This window comes from Rhincodon typus, chromosome 14, assembly GCF_021869965.1.
Source record: "Rhincodon typus isolate 14 chromosome 14, sRhiTyp1.1, whole genome shotgun sequence".
Lineage (NCBI taxonomy): Eukaryota > Metazoa > Chordata > Chondrichthyes > Orectolobiformes > Rhincodontidae > Rhincodon > Rhincodon typus.
This window is the reverse complement of record NC_063345.1, coordinates 66,372,076-66,396,170: the sequence shown is the minus strand read 5'-3', so window position 1 is coordinate 66,396,170 and position 24,095 is coordinate 66,372,076. Positions and strand designations below refer to the sequence as shown.

The following is a 24,095-nucleotide window of genomic DNA, read 5'->3' as shown; positions in this document are numbered from 1 at the left end:
ATTTCCTGGTAGTGGCCTCTACTGGAGTATCCATCTTGCCTTAATTGGTGTGCACTCATTAAACCGAAGCCCCTTTTAATAGTTGTGTAGGTGGGGTCTGAGGGGCTGGCTTGTATAAGATGGATGTAATTATTTGAAGAAAAGTGAGGGAGTTCTTGCTGGGGTTTGGCTAATAGGCTTATCCTTTGCTTTCTGTGGTTATCTTTGCAATGCTGTTTGTGGAATCTTGCTGTGTGTAAATTGTCATTTTGTTTGATTACTTTTTCAACCCACACGCTGCCTTTTAATGTGCTGGCGCATCCGCCTGCAGCTCCTCATCTCCCTTCGTGACCAAATATTCCCAGTTGCCATTCTCCAAACCACATGACCTGTCAGCCTGACCAGAATTTGAACCTGATTTGCTGGGGATGGGTGCTTTGAGAAGTCCTCCAGTGGACTGCTCTGTCGATGTTTCCTGACAGTTGAGGTGGAATTAACATTTTCCAGGGTCTCTCGTGTACGAGGTGACTGAGACATGGCTGAAGATGGGGGGATAACCCTGGAGGGGGGCATTAATAATGTAAGGACTGGGTCAGTGCCCCTGTCCCCCTGTGCTGACTGAATTACTCTTACCCCCACCTCGCTCCCTGACCTGGATGACTCTTGCCCCCTGAAAGGTCCATTTGACCAGCATTGCTTGTCAGTCACGTTGCCTCTCATAGCTTTGCAATCTCTGTCTCCTCTCCCTGCCAGTAGGACAAGACTTCAGATCGCACTCCTGTGATATGGGCTCAGAACCTGGGCTCGCTGTAAGGGAGTGCTACACAATTGGAGGTTTGTCTCACAAATGAGATCTTACACTTCCGTCTAAGAGGGCGGTTTTAAGATCTCAGGGCATTGTTTGAAAGAGGAGCAGGCGAGTTATCTGCAGTGTTCTATCAATATTTATCCTTCAGTTAGCATCGTGAAAACAGGATGATCTGGCCTTTTGATCTCATTGTCTTTGGTGGGAGGTTGCTGTTTGGAAATTGGCTTCCTAAATCACAACAAGACTTTGGGGGTGTTTGTTGGGAGTAAAGTGCTTTGGGCTGTCTGTGGCTGCGAAAGGCACTGTGCAAATGCAAGTCTTTTTTAAAACACAGCAGCAAAGTTATTTGACCAGATCAACATTGCTGCTTATCTTTTTTTCCCTGGTGTCAGTTAAGGAACTGCAAAATGGATGATATGGAGAAGGAGAACGTGTGTTACCTTTGGCTTCCTTCTGACGTAACTGTATTTTGTGTGATGTAGGCCTGGTTCATCCTTCGCTAGTGCTTTGAATACACCCACACAGTGTGAGGACAGGACAGTGCTGACGAGGCACATCAGCTACTGTCATCTGTTACCTGGAGACTGCAGAACAGGAAGAGCAAGGTGACTTTGAGAACCATTCAGATCACCTTGCCTCTGCTATCAGAGACCTTCTCCCCTCCCCCATTTGAGGAAGACAAAAACACAGGAAGGCTTTATATTTCCACAGTCAGGTCTCTCATCTCTGAGACAGATGACTCTTGTACAGTGTCATAAACGTGCAGCGGTGTATAGAGACCAGCCTGAGCCTTGCTTTGCAGATCGATCGGAACTAGAAATGGATTGACAATTAAATATGACCCCCAGTGGCTAAATGGCCCTCTCTTTGCCATTGTATGGACTAAATATAAATCAATTAAGGGCAAATCTGGTCTGTTAGATTGTTGAAATCACCTTTGTCAAATTATCCTCCACTGTTGATACTTGAGCAGATTATGCAGCCCCCAGTGTAGCACGGAGGGAATGCTGCGCTGCTGAAGGTGCTGTCTCCCAGATGTATGGCATTTAAAGTGAGACCCTGTCATCCCTCTCAAGTGTGTGTGAAAGCTCCCATGGTACTATTTAAAGAATAGTGCGGAGGTTTCTCCCCTATGGCCTGGCCGAGATTTATCCCTCAACTGATATCACAAAACCAGATGATCTGGTCTTTACTGTGTTGCTGTTTGTGGGAGCTTGCAGTGCTGCAAATTTACAGCCTTGTTTCTAATGTGCCAACAATGACTGGACCTCCCAAGAAAAAGTACTCGGCAGATTGAGCATTGTGAGACATCCTGAGGCTATGACAGGTACTGTAGAAATGCACCGCATCCTAGGCCCAAACTTCTGTAGCTGCTTCATCAATGACCTTCCCTCCATTGTAAGGTCAGAAGTTACACTATTCATGACTCCTCTAAAGTCTGCAAATGTTGTTGTTGCTGCTGCAAATGTCTTCACACAGTGATCGTTTTGACATGTTGACCGCAGCATTGACTTCTGGTTCCATTGACCTTGGAGGCTGATGCAGCCACAAAGAAAATTCGAGGAAACTCTGCTTCTCAGATACTGAAGAAGTTCATGTCCATGTGCAGTAAGGCCTGGGCAACATCTTGGTTTGGACTGATGATTGACATAGTAATGTTTGTGCCACACAAGTGCCAGGCTATGACCATCTTCAAGGAGAGAGAATCTCACCATTGCCTCTTGACATCCAATGGCATTACCGTGGCTGAATTCCTCACTATCAGCATCTGGGGATTGACCACAAACTACTGGATCAGCTATATAAATACTGTGACTATGAAAATAGGTCAAAGCCTGAGAGTGGGTAACTCACCTCCTGATTCCCCAGAGCCTGTTTGCCATCTACAAGGCACAAGCCAGGTGTGTGATGGAATACTCCCCACTTGCCTGGATAAATGCAGCTCCAATAAAGACACCCTATCCACTATCTTCGACATTTGCTCCCTCTATCCTCTACTGCTCAGTCCCAGCAATGTGTACCATCTATAAGATGCACTGCAACAAACTGAGCAAAGCTTCTCCAATAGCACCTTCCAAAGCTGTGACCACTTCCATCTAGAAGGACAAGGGCAGCTGATACGTGGGAACACCACCATTTGCAATTTTCCCTCCACTGACACGCTATCCTGACTTTGAACAATATCATCGTTCCTTCATGGTGCTGGAGGAAAGTCTTGGAGCTGTCTTTCAGACAGTACTGTGGGTGTACTCGTTCCTTAAGATGGGGGTGGTTGTTAGCTCATTTGCAATGCAGAGTAACCCCAACAGTGTAGGTTAAATTCTTCGACCGGCTGAGGTTACGACAAAGGACTCTACTTCTTAACTTCTCCCCTCACCTGAGGCGTGGTGACCCTCAGATCAAACGACCATTAGTCATGTCTCTCTAAGGAGAAAGCAGGTCTATGGTCCACGAGGACCATGGTGACTTTATCCCCAAGGACAGCAGCTGTTCAAAAAGGCAGTGGCAAGTACAGTTAGGGATGGACAGAAGCTGTTGACCCTCCCAGTGAATGAATTTTCAACAAGTGTAGCACGTGAACTGGAATATTGATTAATGAACCTTGTTTCTCATTTAATGCATTACATCATCAATGACCCTGCTCACTGTACTATCGAGGGAGGACGTGTGGTGTAACAGTGGGCCCTTTCATTTGTGTGGTTGTTACAGTCGCTATGTGCAAGACATATATCCATCTTTGTCTTTAGCTCTTCTGAGGGAGTCTTCCTGCCTTGGGTCATTATTTTGATTCAGTTCTATGAAAGTCTCATCTTTGTGTTTTAATTTGCAACTTGACCTTGGCTACTCCCTACCTGTAAATTCTTACAGTCCTCTGGTTTTGGCTTCTTGCACATCCCTGATCTTTTTCACCAGGGGCAGCTGTGCTTTTATACATCCAAATCCTGGAATAAACTCTGGAATTCACTTCTCCATCTCTCCCACCTTTTTAAAGAGGCTGCTTAAAAAGTACCTTCTGAACTGTTCTTCTGTGTAGTTTAGCATAGGGATTAGTTAATTTTGTTTGATTGCTGTCGTCTCCTGTGAAGTGTTGTGGGGTATTTTACCACATTATGTGGATGGTGCTATATAAGTGTTCATGAGTTGTGTTAGCCACCTTTAATTATCACCCAATAATATTAGTCTTCTAAAGGTGCACTGACTGGATTTAGATGCACTGAGCATGACCCCTGGAATGCCTGGTTCATTTTTCCTTTGATGTTAGGTCTTGTTTGTTCATTGCTGTGTTACTGGCTTGAACGAATTAGCCTGCCATTAGCACAGAAGAACGCACTCTAGCACACACTACTAACAGGAAGCTGCATGCCTCATTGACCCAGGAAGTACTGTAACTTCAGCAAATCATGACAGCAAAATACCCATGACAGTAAGCGAAATTAGTTTCCAAACTTAAGCCAATGCTTTCTTTTTTGCCTTTTTCTTTGAGGCTGAACATATCAGTTGAGTCTAAAACAGGTACTTTTTTGTTTAATATGGCAGCCAGCAAGTTTAACCATTTGCCACTGGTTGTGACTAGATCTCTTGATGTAGCATTGTGTTCTAAAATGACGATTTAAAGACAAAAAGATCACTGACTCCTGGCTGTTTTCTCTACTGCAAAACATCATCTTAAATCATCCTAACCTCCTCTGCCCTCATCTCAAACAACAACATGGGCATCGTTATTCTGAGGTGATATAATAATTGTCTCTGTCACCTAGTCCCATTTCTTCTGGCCCCTCAGACCAGACTTTCTCAAAGCATTCCACTGCTCCATTCCTAAACTCTCCTCCAGCATTGTTTTTTTTTTCATTCGTTCATGAGATGTGAGTGTCATTGGCTGGGACAGCATTTGTTGCCTATCCCTAAATGCTTGTAAATCCAAGCGGTTTGCTAGAGTCAACTACACTGCTTTGGCTCTGGGGTCACGCGTAGGCCAGACAGGGGAGCTTTCTCTCCTTTCTCCTCTCATGGCCTTCCAAACTGATGTTGTCCATGAGGCCCACTTACTGCTCTTTGATCCTATTCCCGCTAAACTGATGAGCTTATAACGTCTCTTTTTCATTCCTATGATAACAGCTCTATCTCCTCGGATGCTGTCTACCTCCCTTTCAAACCTGCCATTGTCACCCTTCTCTTTGAAAACCAAGCTTCACCTGACAAACAGCCAGCTTCAAATTCCTTGAATGTGTCATTGCAACGTTTCCCTTAACTCTAGTTTGAATCGGGTTTCCTGCTAACGTTCTGGAACGGCTCAGAGATGCTACTGGCTGTGACTTTGGCCTGTGGTGAACTCCCCCTCTTCGACCTGTGTGTAATCTTTGATTCAGATTGATGTGGTCAACTATATCAATCTTCATTCACTGGTTCCACTTTTATCTCTCTAAACATAGTCTGAGAATCACATGTAATAGCTTGCCCTTCAGCTAAACACTGTTACTTGTGTTTTCCCCCGCCACAAGTACCTTTGGATCGTCCCATTTCTCATTGACATGCCATGCCTCAAAACATTACCCAAAAACATTTGCTAATGCACACTGTTGATCCCCAGCTCTCCCTCATTGTTATCTGTCTTGACCCCTCCATGGTCACTACATTATCAGACTGCATCTGTGATATCCAGTAAATGGTGAGCTGCAGTTTCCTCCAATGAAATATTAGAAAGACTGAAACCATTGTCTCCAGTGCCTGCCGCCAACTTTGTTTCTGGAATGCAACTCTACCCCTTTCCCTGGCAGTAGGCGGAAGCTGAACCAGACTGTTTGCAACCTCAGTGTAATACCTGACTCGGAGATTAGCTTCTGATCACAAAAGAATTTTCTTTCACGACATTGCTGACACCATGCCTGCATCTGGTCCATCTGTTGAAATCTTCATTCTCGGCTCTGTCAGCTACTCCAAAATATTCTGCCTGGTCTTCCACATTACATCCTCTATAAACTTGAGATCATACAAATTTCGGCTGACCATGTCTTAATTTGCACCAGGTCCTGTTCACCTATCACCTGTGTTCACTGGGCTGTATTGACTATATGTCAAGCAATGTCTGGGTTTAAGATTCTCATCCTTGTTTTCATCTTTCCCCCTCTCTCCTCCCTACCTCTGTAGATTCCTCCACCCTACCACCCTCCAAGATCTCTGTACTCCTCTAATTCTGTCCACTTGAACATCCTTGACTTTAATTACTCTGTGACTGGCGGCCATGCCTTCAGTTACCTAGCTCCGTGATTCTCACACTGAAGCTCTTAGTCTTTAGCTTTATTCATCTATTAAGATGCACCTTAAAACCTAGTTCTTTCTCCCAGCTTTTGACTGTCTGCAGTCATATCTCTATATGTGTCAAACTTTCCGAAACCTGTTGCGATGTTTCCCCATGTTAAAGGTTCCGTATAAATGTAAGTTGTTTTTGGGAGTGTGTGTTAAGGGACAAATTCCTTCATTAGCAGTGCCAAATGATTGATGGTCTTGATGAAGTTCCAAAGTAAGCTGGAGTCGAGTCCATCGTTTTCATTGTACACTCTGGGAATGTCTACAGTGGAGAATTATAACAGAGACCAGATTAATGTGGAACTGAGTGTGGGAATGTGAGTGTTACATTAGCAATGGTTAATGACGTGGAAACAGTAGTGTGACAGGCAGCTGGCAGAAGAGAGATGTTTTGCTATTTTAATCAAAAATCAAAGCCTTCAAGCCTGTATGTAATATATAGCAAAGGATATGAGAAGTTGGGAGCCAGAGCATGGGAACAGGTTAATAGATAATGTTAGAGAGAATGCCAAAGTTCGAATTGTAATAAGTTCAATTGAAAGAAAGGTGGGGGTGAAGAAGACCCAAAAGAAGTTGTCGTGTGGAGGTAGAGTTATACGGTGGAGGTAGAGAGTAGAGAAGTGAGTACTGTACCAGCAAAGAAGGAGGAAGAAATGATATTTTTGACAGAATAAACAAAGATAAAGACCAGCTTTGTAAAGTCCTCTGAGGTGCACAATGCACTGGATCTGAAGATGATGCATCCTAGGATCCTGGGAGAAATGAAGGTGGAATTTGAACAACTCTGACCATAATCTTCGAGTCACCCCTTAGATATTGGGGTGGTGCTACTGGACTATAGAATTCTGAATGTTGAAACTCTTTTTGAAATTGGAGAGAGTGATAAACACAGTAACTACAGGCTTATTGGCTTAATATGGGTGGAAAAACTTACAGATAGTTCAACACCTTCAAATTGTGAACCAACTCCCGTACCTTCCCTTTCTTTTAGCTTTACTTGTTACATTCTCTGTCACGATGTCCTCACTCCCCTCCCCCCACCTCTGTGGGACTGTCTGTTCTTTCAAGTCTGGCAGTTAGACGCACAATTGTTCTGCCATTCTCACATCCCGATCTCTTAATCTGAGCTATCAACAATTTTTTCTCCTCCAGTACCCTACACCCCACAACCCCCTCATCCTCCCCCCACCCCCCAACTTTAGCATAAATGCTGTCCCCTCCACACTTCACTTCAGCTCTGATGAAGAGTCATCTAAACTCGAAATGTTAGCTCGCTCTCTCTCCATGGATGCTGTCTGATCCCTTGTGATCTCCAGCATTTGTTGTTTTCAGACACCCCCTCTATTTCATTTGCCCTGCCATTGCTGACTATCCCTTCAACTGCAAAGATCTGAACTTCTAGGCTTCAATTGTAGCCTTCTACACCTTTATAACTCCCAGTCCTCCAATAAGACACTGTGTAAAACCTAGCTGATTGTTTAAGGTATTGATTGTGAGAAAGCCCTGTTTCTCCTCATGTGGCTCTGTGCCAAATTGTTAAAGCCCTTGTCCTTTTACTACATTGAAGGCATTATATAAATGTTGTTGCTGTTGACTTCTCTTGTGTTGAGGGGAAGAAGAGAACTTTGGCAAAAGGTAGCTGTGAGTGGAACAGTGGATCATCTGAATTTCATCTTGCACCCTCCATACACTTGAGCACATTCAAAACCCTGAATCTTATCGTAACACTGACCAAGGCTCATTTAACAGTCCTCCTATGTTCATTGACATACAACGGCTCCTGGTCCATTGATGCCGCAAATGTAAGTTGCTTATCCTTGTTTTTGAGGGCCTTCATGGTCCTACACATCCCTATCCTCTAACTACCTTCAGTATTACCACTCTTTGAGATATTTGTGCCCCCTTGATTCTGATCTTTTGAGCATTCTTGATTTTAATTAATTTCCCAGTATAAACCATACTCTAGAATTGAGCCAGGGATCAACCCTAAATCAATGCAGAGTGCAGGAGGGCATGCCAGGAGCAGCACCAGGCATAGCTAAAAGAGAGGTGTCAACTTGATAAATGGCAACAAAAGACTACTTGTGTCCCAAGGAGCATGTGATGTGTAGAGCTAATTGATCCCAGAATCAACAGATGAGATTTAGGTTCTGTAGTTCTGCCACATTCAGTTGTGAATGGCAGAGAACTAGAGTTAGTTGGAGTCATACCTAACACTCCGGGAGATGGTTGTAGTTGTTGGAGCTCAGCTCAAGCACATCTCTGGCAGAGTTCCTCAGGGTAGTGAACAAGGCCCAACTACCTTGAACTGCTTCATCAATGATCCTTCCGCCATCATAAGGTCAGAAGTAGGGATGTTCACTGATGATTGCACAATATTTAGTACCATGCCTGACTCTTCAGATACTGAGGCAGTCCATGTCAAAATGCAGCAAGATTTGGTCAGTATTGAGGCACTTTTACATCCCAGAAGTGGCAGACAATGACCATTTTCAACACGAGAGTAACTGACATTGCCTTTGATATTCAATGACACTACCATCACTGAATTCCCACTATCGACATCCTGGAGGCAACCATTGGTCAGAAACTGAGCTGGACTAGTCATCTGTAAGGGCTAGAGTTCTGAGGCAAGCACCCAACATCCCAACTCCCCAGTGCCTGTTCAAAATCCTGGAACTCTCTTCCTAATGGCATTGTTGGTATACCTGCCTCCTTTCCCACCCCTATCCCTCAATGGACTGCAGCCATTCAAGAAGACAGCTCACCACCGCCTTGTCCAGGGCAATTAGGGATTGGTAATAAATGCTGGCCCAACCAGCAACCTCCAGATGAATAAGTTAGGAACAAACATCTTGTTTGGTGTTTTGGTGCTAATTCTTGTTTCATATCACTCCTCTGAAGCACTTTGTGAAGTTTTTTTTTTGTGTTTGAGAGTTTGAATGCCCTCCACTTGTTTTTGTGTTCCCTGTCTGCACCTTGCTTTCGCAGATAAATCAAACATTCTCAAAACACAGATCGATTTGTATCAATAACTTGAAAGTGTAAGCAGTTCGGTGGAGTGAAGCTCTTGACATTGCTTTAGGGTTTTCGGGAACATGACCAAGCTGGTCAACGGAGACCAGGAACCAGGTGTATTCTAACCTCTGAGCTTGAATCTTGGTTCACCCTAGTTCGAAGGCTAGAGCTTAAAATCTGGTAATACTGCAGTATAATACTAAGGGAGTGTGGCGTTGCTGGGAGGTGTGTGTGTTCAAAAAGGTTAGCATCTTGCAAATGGACACACGCTCCTGATCAGCTCCATCTTGAAGCAAGGCCACTGGAGATACACTAACTTTTTAGAAATTATCGAATTTCAGATCATTGTAATGTGAGATGTAGTGAGTTGGTGTATATTTACACATATTACGCAAATCGTATTTCGTGCACAGGTATTAATTGGAAATTGATGGGCTTAAGAAATTACTGTAGAGGACTGTTGATCTTTAAATGATCTGTTAACAATGATTCCTGCCTGCTAAATCTTTCAGTAGTCTTCTTGGATTCAATGTTTTGTCATCTCTTTGGAAGTGTTTTGTATGACTAGGCCAGCAAGGCTGTTAATTTCGATAAATAGCAGTTGTGCAATGTGCAGAACTCATCCCTCTCTGAGTGGAACTTGTACCAACAAAGTATTTATTGTACACATCAAGTAAGATTAGTTTATGGCAAATAGTTGTGGGCATACTAAGTTTAATTATTGCCATTTCAATTCTATAAGTCTGTGCATAAATGAATCTGTACGGTATGCAAACAAAGACAGTGATTTTTGGACATGCCAGTTCCTCATGTTGAAAGTTAATAGAAGATCTTTCAAAAAACATAACATATTTTTGTCCACTCATGAGACATGGGTGTTGCTGGCTAGGCCAGCATTTATTGCCTGTTCCTAGTTGCCCTTGAGACGGTGATGGTGGGCAACCTTCAATTGCCACAGTTCACGGGCTATAGGTAGACCCACAATGCTATTAGGGAGGGAATTCCAGGATTTTGATGCAGTGGCAAAAAAGAGACAATGCTATATTTCCGAATCAGGATGGTGAATAGCTTGGAGGGCGTTCTTGCAGGTGGTAGTGTTCCCATTTATAAGGCAAATAGTATGTTTAAACATCCTGAGCTTTCTAAGAGGCATTATGAAACAAATCAAGTTGGGATCTCTTAAATGTTTGTGTCCACTCTTTCTCTAGCATCTGTGTCATACATTTTGCTAATTTCATGGTGTACATAGGCTTGATGGGCCAGTACAACTCAAGATGTTCATGTTGTCAAAGCCATTCAGTAATTTGACCTGTTGGCCATTCTAAGACTTGCTGCTGGACTGGCCTGCACTATCTACACTGGGCCATGAGTGACATTCTCACTATGAATTGCTCTGTAACACAATACCAGGCATTTCAGAAGAGCTGATAATCTTGTCTGGAGTTAACCCATACACTCCTTGCTAATGTATCACAACCGCTGAAATACATTCTCTGAAACACTGGTGTGTTTCGATAGACTTTGGACAGATGTACTAAAAGTGCTGATACTCCGATATCATTTGAAAGAAATGATAACGTGAGCTCAGGTCATCAGCACAAGCAATTTATCATGGTGCTTGTCCTAAACCTGAGCAGTAAACCTATAATGCCATGATCCTGCCCAATTTCCAGGTTCCCATCATTTACTTTCCTACAACCTATTCTTTAAAAATGATTTTTGTTCGACCTGCTTGGACATATTGCCACACACTTGCATGGCCGGTAGGATTTCAACTCAGACGCTCTGGCCGAGAGGTAGGGACACTACCACTGTGCTAAAGATCCCCTATTTAAGATTCTACCTTGTTATCTGACCTGCTCGGATGTGTTACGATCCACCTCTGTGGCCTAGAATCAGGAACGCTCTTAAATACTGACAAGAAATAAATTATTTTTATATTGCTTCTTTATGTCTTCTGGGAAAGTTCTAAATCACTTCACTTCAGAAGCAGTTCATTGACTGCATAGATATTGTGTGGAAAAGAGACAGCCACCCTGTGCAAGGACAGTACTGAGTTAACATACAGATTATTCTCTTTGGCAGTTTTCTCCATTTAAATGTCTGACCTTGTCCTCCCTGCTTACACATTTGATTTAGCTGCTGAGCTGCCCCAGGACTTGAACAGACACAATGGGTTGAATGGTCCCTCTGTGTTATTAACCTCTGTTGTCCAGCTTCCTGTCTGTGCTGAATGCTTGACATCTGAGATATGAGCAAAACTCATGAGGAATCACCGGGTTAAACTTCTAGTTTTCAGCATATCGCTGTTCTGGTTCTCAGCTGTGATGCGAAGCAGCTTGAGAATTGACGTTCTGGTTGTCCTCCCTTGTGCCACTCTGGCTGTAGTTCTCGGTCGCTTTAACTGAGTCAGCTCAATGTAAACGGCGGAAATCCATCTTGTTTTCCTGCTGGGAGCTTTGCTGACCATTGACTTCAACAACTTCATTCCTGACCTCTGACCAATGTTAGTTTTTCTTTTATTTTCACCCCACAAATCATGGTCCACCTCAAGGCTTTCGAATATATGTGGATGTTCTACATCCTTGTGCCATTGGTCTTTTAACTGTGTTCTTTTTCTGCATTGCTCGGTTGTGCTGACCTCTGGGTGTCAGTGAACAATCAGTCTTAGTTTCTTGAGCAGTTTGTTTCCTAGCTGTTAGTTGGTGATAGGACTCTGTGTCCTTTACCCTTGTGTCAGTATACACTGTCTTTGTGGAGGAGCTTGCTTATCTTCTAGTCCCAGTTCTGATAAACAAGGCTACACCCAAACACAGATCACAAGGGGTTGGGCTAATTCCCTGTTCAGGATCTTGTTTGACCGTCTTTAAAATCCCAACGTACAAATTGCCTGAGGAATGGCTACAGGAGTTTTTATTTTCCGTGGCGGGTGGAGCTCTGCTTTGCTCGGGAACTTTTCATCACTCTTGCTGAGCAGCTTTTGAAGATTTTTGTGAATTGCCTCTTTGTTCAGGACACAAAAGTAACTTTTTTTTACAAAAATATACTTTATTATTCAATCTTTATGTACACTTATATACTATAACAGTTTGGTTCTGTAAAGCCTTTGCATATGGAGAAACAACCAAACATTGGAGCTTGACTTACCCTATGGTTCCAATAGACAAACCCCAGGCATTTCTTACTCGTGCAAGACGCTATTTACGCACATCTGAGGCACCCGCAAGGTCCGCTAACTGAACGGACTCTCATTGTACTTTGGCTGAAAGACCTTAGACAGTAGTTTTTCCCCCACCGCATTGTGGCAGCAGCTGCCCCAAGCTTCACTGTGTCCCTCAGCACGTAGCCCCTGGGCCTTGGAATGTGCCAGTTTCCAACGTTCTGTCAAGGTCAACACTTTACCCTGGACAGTAACAGCATCAGTCTGCAGATTACTAGAATGAGAATGGGAATTTCATTTCTAGGCTGGTGACTGGGCATGCAGGGTTCAGAACACTGAACAATGAGTCCAAAGTCCATTGCGAGTTAGTTACCTTGCCTTTGTCTAAATAACTTCTAAATTCCTTAGACACAGCCTTAAACAGGTGCAGTGACACAATAACTTATTACTGGACTGGTAATCCAGAACTCCAAATTTGAAATGAATCGAATCTGGCTATAGCAGTTGAGAAATTTAAATTCAATCGATTAAACAAATCTGCTGTTAAAAAGCTAGTCTCAGTAATGTTGACCCTGAAATGACCAGATTGTTATAAAAAGCCATTTGCTTCAGGTAGGGAGAGGCTGAACAGGCTAGGGCTATTTTCCCGGAGCGTCAGAGGCTCTGAGGGGTGACCTTACAGAGGTTTATAAAATCATGAGGGGCATCAATAGAGTAAATAGACAAAGTCTTTTCCCCACGGTGGGGGAGTACAAAACTAGAGAGCATAGGCATAGGTTTAAGGTGAGAGGCGAAAGACATAAAGGGGACCTAAGGGGCAACCGTTTCATGTAGAGGGTGGTGCGTGTATGGAATGAGCTGCCAGAGGAAGTGTGGAGGCTGGTACAGTTACCCATCCAGATGCCTTTTAAATATTGTATATGAATAGGAAGGGTTTAGAGGGATATGGGTTAAATGCTGGAAAATGGGACTTGATTCATATAGGATATCTGGTCGGCATGGACATGTTAGACCAAAGGGTCTGTTTCCGTGCTGTATATCTCTATGACTCTAGAGAGTCTTCAAGAAAGGAAATCTGTGGGCCTTGTCTGCATAGACCCAGACCTGACTCCCAATGCACAATTGCTTCCTGAAATATTGTAGCAAACCATTAAGTTGTACTGAAGAAAACAGCAGATCACAATAGCCTCAAAGGCAGTTGGGGACCAGGCAATAAATATTTGTCAACAAAGCCCATATGCTATGAATGTATGAAAAAAATCCAGCTCAGCTTGCTGAATGCTTGATTCTTGTGACCAGGTATTTAACCTTTATGTAGTGTAGTACTGGGCAACCTTCATTTTCCTCAGGAGATAGGAGAACTGCAGATGCTGGAGTCAGAGATGACACAGTGTGTAGCTGGAGGGACACAGCAGGCCAGGCAGCATCAGAGGAGCAGAAAAGCTGACATTTCAGGTCGGGACGCCTCTTCAGAGATGGGGTGGGGGAAGGGAGCCCAGAAATAAATAGAGAGAGGAGGGGTGGGGCTGGGGTAAGGTAAGTGGATACAGGTAGGCACCTTTCGGTCACCAACCATTTTAATTCCACCTCCCACTCCTTGGTGACATGTCCATCCTGGGCCTCCTCCAGTACCACAATGACACCACACACAACACCTCATACTCTGCCTTGGGAGGCTACAGCCCAATGGCCTTAACATAGAATTCACCAATTTTAAAATCCCCCCCACTCTCGGCCTTATCCCACGTCCAAACCTCCCTCTCATCCCATCACCTTGACCTGACACATCCTGTCCATCTTCATCCCCACCTGTCCGCCCTACCTTTCCCACTGACCAGTTCCCACTACCCCCAACTGCATCCACCTATCACTATCCCACCTACTTTTCCCCAGCCCTACCCATCCTCCCTCCCAACTCCTTGACATGACACAACCTGTCCAGCTTCTCCCACCTATCTGCCCCACCCATCCCATTGATCAATCCCCACCACTCCCTACCTGCATTCATCTATCACCATCCCACCTACCCTTCCCCAGCCCCGCCCTCCTCCCTGTATTTGTTTCCCAGCTCCCTTCCCCCTCCCCATTTCTAAAGAAGGGTCCCAACCTGGAACGTCAACTTTCCTGCACCTGTAATGCTGCATGACCTGTTGTGTTACTCCAGCTCCAGACTTCATTTTCCTCAATCAGCTGTTGCCCACGCAGCTCAATTTCTGTGGCAGTATTTGCCATTTGTGTGCCAGGTGTCAGATGGGCATGTTTGCTGCTGTTCAAGGGCTTGACCTAGTAGGCCACTGGCATGCAATGCCCTATTCAGGTTGCCAGGGTGGGAGCTAGATCTTAGAACACCAAGCTATACAGCCTCTGAGGCAGTCTTCTTTACTGGCTGTATTCCACCCTCTTTAAAGCTTCTTTGACGAAGGGAAAAGTTTTTCAAAAGGTGGCTGTGGGTGCGGGGAGAGGGGTTGGTGAAATATTTTCATGTTTAGTCTCTGTGTTGTTGTTTGTAATTGAGTTATAGCCAAATTGGGCGTAACTGGATCTCAGTAACATTCTGGAGCTGCCAAACCAGCTGTACTCCCAATTTACTGTGCTTGGAGGATTTGTACAGTTTAGCATGTAATGACTAGAAAGGTATAGCCAATCTTAAGGCACCAAATCCACAAACATCCACTCCCTCTACCACTGATGTTCAGTAGCAGTAGCGTGAAAAATCTACAAGATGCACTGCAGGAATTCACCAAGGATCCCTAGGTAGCACCTTCCTGACCCATGACCACTTCCATCTAGAAGGACAAGGGCAGCAGATATATGGGAACACCACTCCCTGCAAGTTCCCCTCCAAGCCACTCACCATTCTGACTTGGAAATATATCACCGTTCCTTCACTGCCGCTGGATCAAAATCCTGGAACTACCTCCCTAATGGCATTGTGTACCAACCCACAGCAGGTGGCATGCAGCAGTTCAAGGAGGCAGCTCACCATCACCTTCTCAAGGGCAACTAGGGATAACAAAAGATGCTGGCCAGCCAGCAACACCCATGTCCCATGAATGAATTAAAAATAATTCAGGCTTGTGGCTTCCAATGCTGCTAATTCTTCACAGGTTTACTTATAGTTTGGTTACCAGGCTTCCTATTGCCGTGGCCTGGTCCTCTTGCTGATGTTGTTTGCCTTGTGATGCCATCTCCATTGTCTCAGCAATCTATTCTATTCAGAAAACCATCCCTGAGCATGGTATTGGTTGGAGCTTGGGAAACGGACGTACAATGGAGCCCAAAAGCTGGGACCCAGGACTCTGAGGGGGCTAGGACAGAAACAGCACTGGGGACTGTGATTTTTGTCCCTGGCTGTGGTGTGGGGAGAACATGCGCACAAGCTAAGAACAGATATGTAAAGAAATGACTGATGTGTGGAATCTGTAAATAGGAACAACTTTGAGTGGAGGTTCTCATGAGTTAATGAGCATAGGATATCAAATATAATTTAAGAGTAACTTAAGAGCAATTCTAATAACATTTCCATTCCTATTTTGACTCTTTTCAAACTCCCAGGCTATTTTAAGGTTCAGGTTGGGGATTTATAATGTTAGACTAAATATACATTTAGAGTATACTTATGTAATTTAATGAGTTCCCCGTTACTGCACTTTAACCAAACTAAGAACATGAATTTGTATACGTCCTCTCACAACCTCAGGGTAATTCACAACAATGAGATATGTTTGACGTGTGGCCACTATTTGTAATATAAGAAATTCAACAGCCAATTTGTGCACAGTAAGCTCCCACAATCAGCAATATGATGCTGAGCTGCTGATTTCTTTCAGTGAAGACAGTTGAGCAGCAGGTTTGAGCCGGAACATCAGAGAGATTTTTTTCTCTTAAGTATTGGAGTGAATTAACCCAACCCTCAGCAAAACTGAGTTTTGTAAAATCCAACTATCCTGCCATCATCAAACAACAGCCGAAAACTTGGCAAGAGTTTGTTACAAGTTTTGAGAATCTGCCTGGCCGACTTCCAGCACAGTATTACGGGGGAGATTAGAAATCTTTGGAGGAAAAGCTGAAGACTGATAGATAACCACAGCTAACTGAGAGAATGGACAGGGTCTTAGTTTAATGTCTCACTCAAAGCTAGCACCTCTGACAGGGCAACATTCCCTCAAGAATGTACTGACATTCCACTCTGGTTACATTCTTATTGTATCTGGAGTGAGTTTCGAATCCTTCTTGTTGAGAAGTGCCTTGAGGTTGTGGAAGCAGCTATACAAATTCATGTTTTTAGTTTCATTAAGGTGCAGTAATGGGGATCTCAAGCTACAAAAGCACGTTCTAACCGTATGCTTTTTCCAACATGATAACTCCCCAATCTGAGCCGTAAGAAAACCCGAAAGTTTGAAAAGAGTCAAAGTATGAATGGAAATGTTAGTAAAATTACTCTTACGTTACTCTTAAATTCTATTTGGTATCCTTTAACTTTCTGACTTGTGGGCAAATCTATAGAGATGCATTGAACCATATCACAGCCATGAATATTTCAACTCATTATTTGCTTTAGAAATCTGTCACATGTAGGCTTTTGAATCGGGGACTGTAAGAATGGGTGTTAGCTTGTTAGTCTATCATTTAGATTTCTAAATGGTTTTATGCTTGACATTTCTTCCATCTGGTTGCAAGGTGCTTTGAGATTATTTACAAAGCACTATATAAATCCATGTTGGCTTCCACTGCTGTGTTTATTTCAACATGTATTCAATGAGTAATAGCACTGGGCTGTTTAACCGGCTTGCCAAAGTAAGGGCAAGGAGAAACCAGGGTTGTGTCAGCATTTCTCCAAGTGACCTCTGAAGAGAGATTGGACAACTGCATGAGCTATCTGAGTTGTGTGCATTCTGGGTGCCTCATCTTTGTTTGGTCTTTGAGTAGGTGCAGCATAGATTCACCAGAATAATGCTGGGATTTGATGTATTAAAATGAGGCTGAATTGCATAAACCTGCCCAGTACTCCCTTGAGAGCAGGAGATTGAAATATGATCCAAGTTGTCTAATATTTTCAAAGAATTTGATGAGGCACCGAGAAACCACTTGCCTTCAGGAAAGAGTAAAGAGCAAAGGGACATCATCTTAAAGATCTGAGCCAGGGCATTCAGGAGCGAAATCAGTACATTCCTGCTCACGCAGTTTTTGAGAGAAATCGAGAACCTTTTTATTCTGAAATGCTGTGGATGTGGAGGGTCAAATGGAGTTTTCAAGACATGATAAAGATTAAGAAAGATTATCTAGTAAATTTCAAGACAGCTACTAGGTACCAAAGCACCTTTTGAAGTTGTAATATAGGGAAGGAACATGGTAGCTGATTTGAAACGGTAAACTCACACAAATGCAATATATACGTAGATCAGATGTTCTGTTTTTTCTTTGCAATGTTGAGTGAGGAATAGATATTGGCGAAAGACATGAGGCCAGTAGATCCCTTGGCTTCATGTGCTGCTGGCTGCTCTCCCGCATTCTAAGCCCATAAACATGAGGCCATCCAAAACCCTGCTGTCTATGTCCTAACTCACAGCTGATCTCATTCCCTTATCACCCCTGTACTCCTTGACTAGTAGCATGTTGAGTTTAAAATTGTCATCGTCATTTTCAAATCCTTCTGTGGCCTCGTTCCTCCCTAACTCTGTAATCTCCCCCAGTCTCCCAACCCTCGGAGGCATCAAATTCTGGCCCGTTGTCATTGCTGCACATATGGGGTGGGGGGCCATGCCTATGGTTACCTATGCCTCAATCCCTGAGATTTCCTCGCTACATCTGCCCTGGCTGTCTGCCTCACATCTTCTGTAATACGTTTCTTCAAACCTTGATATCTGACCCCAATGTCATTAAATCACAGAATCCCTATGGTGCAGAGAGAGAGAGGCCATTCGGTCCAATACCAACCCTCCAAAGATCATCCCATCCTGACCCAGACTTCCACCTTATCCCGTAACCCTGCATTTCCCATAGCTAGACCACCTAGCCTGCACATCCCTGGACACAGTGGACAATTTAGCATGGCCAATCCACCTAACCTGCACATCTTTGGACTGTGGAAGGAAATCCATGCAGACACGAGGACAACGTGCAAACTCCACACAGACAGTCACCCAAGGATGGAATTGAACACACATCCCTGGCACTGAGAGGTGATGGTGCTAACCACTGTGCCTCTGTGCCGCTGCGATCATACTTTATCTTATAGTGGTCCTGTGAAGTACTTTTCATTGTGTTAAAGGTATAATGTACCTATGCATTGTTGTTAGTTGGCTTTAGTTGGAGTTATTTGGAAATGCAGAGGTTCTGTGAACAAATGGAGTTGAGGCACAGGTCAGCTGCTTGAATGGCGGTGCATGGCTAAGGCATGGCACGTGAATGGCCTCCTGCTGTTCCTTCTCCAGGGAACTCTTCCAGCCGTAACTGTGTCTGAACTCTGCTCCTGACCATGACTCTCAAAGTTAGCTGCAATATTTCCAAAACTCGAAACAAAATCCTTCCAAGCTTTTGGCTGTTGTTGATGATAGCTGGATGATTTTTGTCTTAAAATTCTGAGGCGTATTTGCTGAGAGCTGGGCCAGTTTAAATTCGTTTTTGGAAAGACAGCTGAGGTTTCACAAATGTCCCTTCCAGTTTTGGAGCTCCCAGCTCTCTGGCCGTAGCATGTTCACGCAGCACTCCTCTGGGCCAGGGCAATTCGTGCTGACACCCCAGGGACATGTAACAATGTATTTCGCTTAGGAAGCTGCAAGGATGGAATGATTACTTCATAACTCTCAACCTGTGAGGGAGAACATGCAGCGATGTGACTTCTTAAAACCTGAAAACAGTCAAAGAGGCATCATTCCTGCTGAATTGAGAATGAATGCCAGCATTCTCCCACCACCGTGTGTTAAAAGCATTGACAGAGCACCTTGTCTGCTCTCGCTAACGAACATCTACCTCTGAATCTTGCAAAGGAAATGGCCAGATGGTGAGTCGATGGCATCATTAGGGAAACCAGGCTCCAATAAATGCTTCACTGTTTTAGCAGCATGTATTAATGAAAGAGCCCAGTGTCAGGACTCTGCCATCTCATTTATTTGCAAAGGGCACAGAACCACCTTTGAATATTTTGGGAAGAGGACTGCAGCAAATTGTGTGAAAGGGCTTGCGAGTTAAGCAAGGGTGTGGCCATTCAGAGACCTGCCAGCTCATCGTACTGAGGGTGTTACACTGAGCTCCTTGTGATAGTCCAAAGCATACGGAGAGATTGTTGTCTCGTCACGTGCCCCTCAAATCTGCACTGTATTCTTCATCCATGACTGCTAACTAAGGTGGAAGCCCACAGAACTGACGGCAAATTACTGACATGGCTGAGAAATTGGTTGAATGACAAGTGACAGAAAGTAGGGATAATGCATAGCTGCTCAAACTGGTAAGATGTGATTAGAGGTGACACGCAAGGATCTGTGTCAGGGCGTCAATTATTCACATTATTTGTTAACCATGTGGATAATAGCATAGTCATATATCCAAATTTGCTGTTGACACGAAGTTAAGTGACCATGTAGATAATAACATTCCTTTGTAATTTTATGCTGATAGGAGAATATGCCAAAATGTGACAGATGGAGGAATGGCCTTGGGCCTGGTGAAGTGAAGAGCAACTGAGGCTGTAGGGGATGGCTGGGGCCAGGGGAAGGAGAAGGAAGCCAAGGGTGGAGGGTAGACCTCGGGCGGGGAGAAACCACTGAGGCCTTGAGTCTGAAATAGAAGGGAAGTGAAAGCCGGTAGAAGTGAAGAATCATGGGAAAGGGTGCCTAGAGATAATGTGGGCCTGTTTGGATGCACAGTGTGGCCAGTGATTTAATGTTCTCCTGAAACAAGGTCGGGAATCCATGTTAAAAGCAAAATATTAGAAGTTTCCATGAGTTCAGAAGAATGTCGACCTCAGTGGGGTACAATAATATCATGGTGCATTCTTGGCAGTGGCTTGACCAATTAGCCTAGTTTCCACCAATCAGTATCCTGTTGTCATACAGGGTAACTTGTTGTTCTCTTCAAAATGTAGCGTTCTTGTGTTTGTGCTCTGATGACTGAGAGAGCCAAAAGCTTTTGTGACTGTCTTTTCTCAGCAATACCCAAACCCTGACATTAGTAAAAGTGACCAGGAATGTTGTAAAAACCCAGTTGGTTCAATGATTTTTTTTTTTCCTGTTCTGGAAATCTGCCGCTCTTACCCAGTCTGGCTTTACAGATGACTCCAGTCTCACACCAACAGGGGTGACTCCAGCAGCCCATTGAAATGGCCTCACAAAATTCCTCAGTTATTTCAAGCCACTACCTGTGATTCTCAAACCGCTCTCTGAAATGGCCCGAGCAAATCATTCTGTTCAAGGGCAGGTCGGGATGGACAGTAAATATCAGCCATGTCAATGACTCCCACGTTACATGAAATAACTTCTTAATAATTGACTAAGAAATAACTTGCATTTTAAATCACGCTTTTCACAACCTTTCGTGAAATCTTTATGTATCAGTCACTCTTGAATATAAGCATCAGAGTAGCCAATTTACACCCAATCAACTCCTATAAGAAAATGGTCAGATCACCTGGTTTTATGATGACCATTGAGGACTAAATATTGGTCAGGGCAGAACTCTGTGAAACAGTACTCAGTAAAGGACTAAGAGCCGTGTTAGACTGGATAGTGCACTCGGGTCTTGAGTCCTGAGACAGAGCCCCAGTTCAACAGAAAGTTGGCAGTGCAGCATTCCGTAAACCTAGGAATAGAAATGGAGCCATTCAGCTAATTGAGGCTGCTCTGCCTTCAATGAGATCATGGCTGATTTGATAATATTCAACTCCATTCTTCTGCCTTTTCCCCTTTACCCTTGATTCCCTTACTGATTTAAAAATCTGTTTATTCCAGCCTTCAATACACTGAATGATGCAACCTCAACAACTCACTGTACCAAAGATTTCCACAGATTCACTGTCCTCTGAGAGAAGAAATTTCTCCTCATCTGTCTTAAATTGGTGACCCCTTACTCTGAGATTATGCCCTTTGGTGCTAGACTCCCCAAAAGGGGAAATAATCTTTCCGCACCTACCCCGTCAAGCCTCGTAAGGATGTTGCATCTTTCAATAGGCTCATCTCTCATTTTCCTGTATTCCAATGAGGACAGGCCCAATTTACTCAACCCCTCCTCATGAAACAACCCCTCCTTACCCGATATCAGCTGAGTAAACCTTCTTTGGCCTGCCTGCAATGCCAGTACATTTTTCCTTCGATAACAGTCCCAAAACTGTACAGTATTCCAGCTGTGATCTGACTTGTGTAGTTTTAGCAAGAACTCACTATTTTTAATTCTCCTTTCCCTTTCAAATGAGGGTCACCCTTCCATTTGCTTTCCCCTGCTGAACTTGGCTGCTGATCTTTTGCGATTCATGCATGAGGTCTACCAAATCCCTATCGTAGCATTTTGCAGGTGTTCTCTGTTTAAATAATCTTTCAGTACTGAGCTAAAAGCTGTGTTAGACTGGATAGTGCACGCAGCTCATTGTCCTGAGTCCTGAGCGCTCACCCCAAGGAAAATGGGTTCTCACTGCGTGAGTTGAAATGTGGAGATGGGTGCTTTGATTAGACCTGGGGAGACGGAATGAGTGTTGAGGGAGACTTTGATGCCTCCCAGACTAGGAGGGAAAAGCATGAGGTTAGTCGTCCTGTTCATGACCACCTGAGTGACCCTTCCAGTAGCCAACAAGTGTATAAGCTGCACGAGGATAGAATTGAATGCAGATATGCTTCTCCCTGTAGTTGAATAGCTTATCAACAGTCACTGTCACTAACACAGGAGCGCTGTCAATTATTCACAAGCCAGTGACCATATTCTCGCAGACCCTAAAGAAGAGGTAAAATGGAGAGAGAGGAATATAGTGTGATCCTGTCTGTTTTGCTTTTGTTCAACAACAATTTGCATTTATATAACACCTTTGACAACACAGAATCCTTTAAGGATCTTCATAGTAATGTAAACTGGCAAGAACTGACACCAAACCAATGGAGGAGAAATTGTGGTGGATGAACTGCAAGTTTGGGAGAGGAGATGGGGTTGTCATGACGCGTAAAAGAGAAGCAGGAAGGGTTAGGGTCTAGGTAACTGGAGCAAAGGAGGTAAGAATGTACAGGAGTCTGGAGCTTCAAGAACGCAGCAATCTCAGACCTTATAGGGATTGTGAGGAGGGCGAAGTTATGGAAATGTTTGAAAACCAGGATGAAAATTTCAAAATTCAGTTTTTGGTGGACTTTTAGATCAGCGGTGCAGGAATTGATTTGTTATTCTTGTGAAACATCGTGAAGTTTCAATTTGATATTATGGAGTACTTTTAACTTTGTTGTTCATTTGTTACCATTTGGGGGGAATTTCTCACCGGAGAAATATAATGGAGCAGCATTGCCAGCTGGGATCTGTGACAGTGCAGGGCATTACTGAATCCTGGAGGTCTCAGGATATGGGAATAGTCATATTGTTTTGGTATTTGTTGGGGTTTTGATGTCATCAGCTCAACCAGTGTGTGTGAGTGAGGTACGAAGGGGTTTTTGATGTCACTGAGGTTTTGCTGTTCGATCCCAGGTCACTGTACAAGAGCCATTGTACTGCTGTGTGTTTCTCAGTAGGATGTAGGTGTGAAGCTATTGCCCAACCTGCTTTCTTTTTCCCCTGCCTTTTCTGCAACCTGGAAGCAGTCATGTTTGATATGCATCTCATCACCGTGGAGTGGCAGCTCAGAATGCCAATGCCTTGGGCCAATTTGGCAGCCAGTCCACGCTTAGCAAAATCCCAAACAAAATGCAATCAGATAAACGACCTGGGCATCTGCTTTGGTGACTTGCAGTTGAGGGGTAAATCTAGATCAACAACACACCTTTCATTTCCCTCTTTGGATATTACCGTGGAAGTTTGAATGGCCATGACCATCACTGATGGTGTGAAGTCCCACAGCACCTTAGGACTCACTGTGTACTTTTGAAAAGTTATCATGGTGTTGGAAACATGGCAGCCAGTTTATTCAAAGATCTGGAAAGTGAAAATGAGAGACAGAGTAAATATTGCACAGTACGTGGAGAGAGTGCTCCTGCTCAGGGAATTTATGTACATTCAGAAGATAGAATCCGTGGAAGGCCTTGAATTGATTGGTATTTGATTGAGTGACACAGTCTGTAAAATCCAAAAGGATGGGCTTCATATAGGTTTGAAATTCAGATTGTCTTTGTTCTGCTGGCTACGTTCAATGCCACTGGTCATTACTTCATTTTGTATGCCTTCCAGTAGTTCAGATGTTCCCCTGTCTCCGTTGGCTGTTCCCTGTTATGGACTGGACCAGACCAAACCTGCTCAATATATTAAGAAGATAGCCTAGACCCTAACTTTGTCTTATTTTAAAGGTGAGATTAAGGTGTTACGTTCCAGGTGCAATTTGACTTTTGGTCAAACCACTTGACTTTAAGCAAAACATGTTATTTATACACTACAGTTAAAATACAGACAAAAATAAAAGAATTGGCTTAACTGTAACTTTATCGAAGTGTGTCCAGCAAAACGCTTTATTATTACACTATAGTTAAAATATAAACAAAAGAAAGAATTAGTATAACTAACTCTATCAGAAAACTTAACAGAATAGTAGATTATTTAACTACAAAACAGCAACTGTTCCAATATAGTAACATTCTATACACACATACTTGGCAAAGGCAAATTCAGTAAAATAGATTGCCTCACATGCAATTCTGGCAGCAAGAAGAGAAT

General features: G+C 43.7%; 1 protein-coding gene across 1 annotated transcript in view; it reads left to right on the top strand.

The window, feature by feature from the left end:
- The first annotated feature begins 499 nt into the window (after positions 1-499).
- LOC109920155 (serine/threonine-protein kinase 26) overlaps positions 500-24,095 on the top strand; it is a 100,412-nt gene continuing 76,816 nt past the window's right edge. Inside the window, exon 1 of the mRNA XM_048604880.1 lies at positions 500-559. Within this exon, the coding sequence (XP_048460837.1) occupies positions 515-559 (45 nt within the window). The 5' untranslated portion in view covers positions 500-514. The remainder of the gene's footprint in view (positions 560-24,095) is intronic.